The 4,994-nt window shown below is 54.3% G+C and overlaps 1 protein-coding gene across 1 annotated transcript; it reads left to right on the top strand.

Moving 5' to 3' along the window:
* Positions 1–1,285: 1,285 nt before the first annotated feature.
* Positions 1,286–4,428, top strand: LOC144491792 (uncharacterized; the record flags this gene model as incomplete). Its single annotated transcript, XM_078210088.1, has 2 exons — positions 1,286–1,936; positions 2,974–4,428. Coding segments are annotated over exons 1-2 (2,106 nt in total), but the record flags the coding sequence as incomplete, so codon positions are not given.
* Between the last annotated feature and the right edge of the window lie 566 nt (positions 4,429–4,994).

Below are 4,994 nucleotides of genomic sequence, written 5' to 3'. Positions count from 1 at the left end.
TTGAATCAATGTTAAACAGAATTTGATGACAGTATTTGTTAGATTATTGATTCAGAAGAGGTGATTGGAGAGATGCAGTGAATGCAGGCAGATGAAATGTATGTGAAATTTAAGAAGGTGTTTGACAATAAATATTTTCTTCATCCCCCTAGGTTTAGTTAAAAGTTGCAAGAGTATTCATAAAGCTAATCGGTATCCCAATTATCAGAGGCTTATTATAGAAATAGGAAGAAAATGCTTGTCAAGTACAGTAACTTATTTAAAAACCATCAGTAGCTTCAGGTAAAGTTGCTGAAGAAACCACATGCAAGTTTACAGACTATGAAATGGAGACAGAAATACCTAGGCATTGGTTCAGTAACAAACTTAAGGGTAGATTTTAATATCTTCCTTCCCTGCCACCCATCTCATCTCCACACATATGATTGGGCAGGCGATGTCCTAGTGGTATTATCGGTGGACTGTTAATCCAGAAACTCAGCTTCTGTTCTGGGGACCTGGGTTTGAATCCCGCCATGGCAGGTCGTGGAGTTTGAATTCAATAAAAATATCTGGAATTAAGAATCTACTGTTGACCATGAAAACATTGTCGATTGTCAGAAAAATCCATCTGGTTCACTAATGTCCTTTAGGGAAGGAAATCTGTTGTCCTAACCTGGTCTGGTCTACATGCGACTCCAGAGCCACAGAAATGTGGTTGACTCTCAACTACCCTTAGGTAACTAGGGATGGGCAATAAACGCTGGCCAGCCAGTGATGCGCATGTCCCATGAATGAATAAAAACAAAAGTGGAGTGAAAGAGGAATTAAAATGGCGGAGGTGGAATGGCGGGCAACTACTCAGTTATTCATTATGCTCAGTAATCCTTACATTTTTCCATGTTGTCTTCTAGAAGCTACATCAGCACAAGCTCCTACAATAATGACAACTCCAATGCTAGCAGCTCCAACGTCAACAACTCCAAAGCCAAAACCTCCAAAGCCACCAATTATAAAGACGACAGCCCCGGCAACGACAGCCCCGACGCCAGAAATTACAACAACATCCCCAGATACAACAACTCCATGGTCAGCAAATACAACAACAACGACCCCAAGGCCGATGACTCCAAGGCTGACGACTCCATGGCCTCCGACTCCATGTCCGCCGACTCCATGTCAGCCGACTCCATGTCCGACGACTCCATGTCTGCCGACTCCATGTCCGACGACTCCATGTACGCCGACTCCATGTCCGACGACTCCATGTCCGACGACTCCATGTCCGACGACGACGACACCAATGATGACCCCAACAACGATCCTAACGACGACCCCGACGACCACCCCAATGACGACGACCCCAACGACGACGACCCCAACGAAGACGACCCCAACGACGACCACCCCAACGACGATGACCCCAACGACGACGACCCCAACGACGACCCGAACGACGACCCCAACGACCCCAATGACGACCCCAATGACAACGACCCCAATGACGTCCCCTATGACAACGACCCCAACGACAACCCCAACGACGACGACCCCAATGACGACGACCCCGACGATGACGACCCCAACGACGACGACCCCAATGACGACAACCCCAACGACGACTGCAACGACGTCGACCCCAACGACGACCTCAACGACGACGACCCCAACGACGACGACACCAACGACGACCCCAACAACAACCCCAACGACGACGACCCCAGCGACGACCACCCCAACGACGACGACCCCAGCGACGACCACCTCAACGATGACGACCCCAACGACGACGGCCCCAACGACGACGACCCCAGCGACGACGACCCCAACGACGATGACCCCAACGACGACGACCCCAACGACGACCCCAACAACGACGACCCCAACGACGACCCCAACGACGACCCCAACGATGACCCCAATGACGACCCCAACGACGACCACCCCAACGACGACGACCCCAACGACGACCCCAACAACGACCCCAACAATGACCCCAACAATGACCCCAACGACTACCACCCCAGGGGCCACTGCTGTTTGTAATATTTATTAATGATCTGGATGAGGGTATAGTTGGGTGGATTAGCAAATTTGCTGATGACACCAAAGTCGGTGGTGTGGTAGACAGTGAGGAAGGGTGTCGTAGTTTGCAGGAAGACTTAGACAGGTTGCAAAGTTGGGCCGAGAGGTGGCGGATGGAGTTTAATGCGGAGAAGTGTGAGGTAATTCACTTTGGTAGGAATAACAGATGTGTTGAGTATAGGGCTAACGGGAGGACTTTGAATAGTGTGGAGGAGCAGAGGGATCTAGGTGTATGTGTGCATAGATCCCTGAAAGTTGGGAATCAAGTAGATAAGGTTGTTAAGAAGGCATATGGTGTCTTGGCGTTTATTGGTAGGGGGATTGAATTTAGGAGTCGTAGCGTTATGTTGCAACTGTACACAACTCTGGTGCGGCCGCACTTGGAGTACTGTGTGCAGTTCTGGTCCCCACATTACAGGAAGGATGTGGAGGCTTTGGAGAGGGTGCAGAGGAGGTTTACCAGGATGTTGCCTGGTATGGAGGGGAGATCCTATGAGGAGAGGCTGAGGGATTTGGGATTGTTTTCGCTGGAAAGGCGGCGGCTAAGAGGGGATCTTATTGAAACATATAAGATGATTAGAGGTTTAGATAGGGTGGATAGTGATAGCCTTTTTCCTCTGATGGAGAAATCCAGCACGAGGGGGCATGGCTTTAAATTGAGGGGGGGTAGTTATAGAACCGATGTCAGGGGTAGGTTCTTTACCCAGAGGGTGGTGAGGGATTGGAATGCCCTGCCAGAATCAGTAGTAAATGCGCCTAGTTTGGGGGCGTTTAAGAGATCCGTAGATAGGTTCATGGACGAAAAGAAATTGGTTTAGGTTGGAGGGTCACAGTTTTTTTTTTAAACTGGTCGGTGCAACATCGTGGGCCGAAGGGCCTGTTCTGCGCTGTAATGTTCTATCTATCTATCTAACGACGACACCAACGACGACCGCAACGACGACGACCCCAACGACAACGACCCCAGCGACGACCCCAACGACGACCACCCCAACGACGACGACCCCAACGACGACCCCAATGACGACCCCAACGACGACGACCCCAACAACGGCCCCAACAACGACGACCCCAACGACGACGACCCCAACGACAACGACCCCAATGATGACCCCAACGACGACCACCCCAACGACGGCGACCCCAACGACGACGACCCCAACGACGACACCAATGACGACCCCAATGACGACCCCAACGACGACCACCCCAACGACGACACCAACGACAACCCCAACGACGACGACCCCAACGACAACGACCCCAGCGACGACCCCAACGACGACCACCCCAACGACGACGACCCCAACGACGACCCCAATGACGACCCCAACGACGACGACCCCAACAACGGCCCCAACAACGACGACCCCAACGACGACGACCCCAACGACAACGACCCCAATGATGACCCCAACGACGACCACCCCAACGACGGCGACCCCAACGACGATGACCCCAACGACGACACCAATGACGACCCCAATGACGACCCCAACGACGACGACCCCAACAACGATGGCCCCAACGACGATGACCCCAATGACGACCCCAACGACGACCCCAATGACGACCCCAGCAACGACAACCCGAATGACAACCACCCCAACGATGACCCCAATTACAACGACCCCAACGACGATGACCCCAACGACGATGACCCCAACGACGATCCCAACGATGACAACCCCAATGACGACCCAAACGACAAAGACCCCAATGACGACTCCAACGACGACCCCAACGACGACGACCCCAATGACGACGACCCCAACGATGACCCAAACAATGACCCCAACGACGACGACCCCAACGACGACACCAACAACGACCCCAACGTCGACGAGCCCAACGACGACCCCAACGACGACCCCAACGACGACCCGAACGACGACCCCAACGACGACCCCAACGACGACCCCAACGACAACCCCAACGACGTCGACCCCAACAACGACGACCCCAACGACGTCGACCCCAACGACGTCGACCCCAACGACGACGACCCCAACGACGTCGACCCCAACGACGTCGACCCCAACGACGACGTCCCCAACGATGACGACTGCAACGACAACGAACCCAACGATGACGACCCCAATGACGACGACCCCAACGACGACGACCCAAACGACGACGACCCAAATGTCGATGAACCCAATGACGACCCCAACGACGACCCCAATGACGATGACACCAACGACGACCCCAATGATGACGACCCGAACAACGGCTCCAACGACGACCCCAACGACGACCCCAACGACGACCCCAACGACGACTCCAATGACGACGACACCAACGACGACCCCAACGACGACCCCAACGACGACGACACCAACAATGACCCCAATGACAACGACCCGAACAACGGCCCCAACGACGACCCCAACGACGACCCCAACGACGACCTCAACGACGACCCCAATGACGACCCAAACGATGACCCCAACAATGACGACTCCATGTCCGCCGACTCCATGTCCGCCGACTCCATGTCTGCCGACTCCATGTCCAACGACTCCGTGTCTGCCGACCCCATGTCCGCCGACTCCATGTCTGCCGACTCCATGTCCGACAACTCCATGTCTGACGACGACCCCAACGACGATGACCCCAACGACGATCCCAACGATGACTCCAATGACGACCCCAACAATGACCCCAACTACGAACACCCCAACGACGACGACCTCAACAATGACCGCAACGACGACGACCCCAACAACGACAACCCCAACGCCGACGACCCCAACGACGGCGACCCCAACGACGACGACCCCAACGACGACCCCAACAATGACCCCAACGATGACCACCGCAACGACAACGAGCCCAACGACGTCGACCCCAACGACGACGACCCCAACGACGACAACCCCAATGTCGACGACCCCAACGACGCCGACCCCAACGACGCTGACCCCAAC

Source organism: Mustelus asterias, chromosome 3 (assembly GCF_964213995.1).
Source record: "Mustelus asterias chromosome 3, sMusAst1.hap1.1, whole genome shotgun sequence".
NCBI classification, from domain to species: domain Eukaryota; kingdom Metazoa; phylum Chordata; class Chondrichthyes; order Carcharhiniformes; family Triakidae; genus Mustelus; species Mustelus asterias.
Note: the sequence above shows the minus strand (reverse complement) of the source record. Positions and strands in the feature narration are given on the sequence as shown.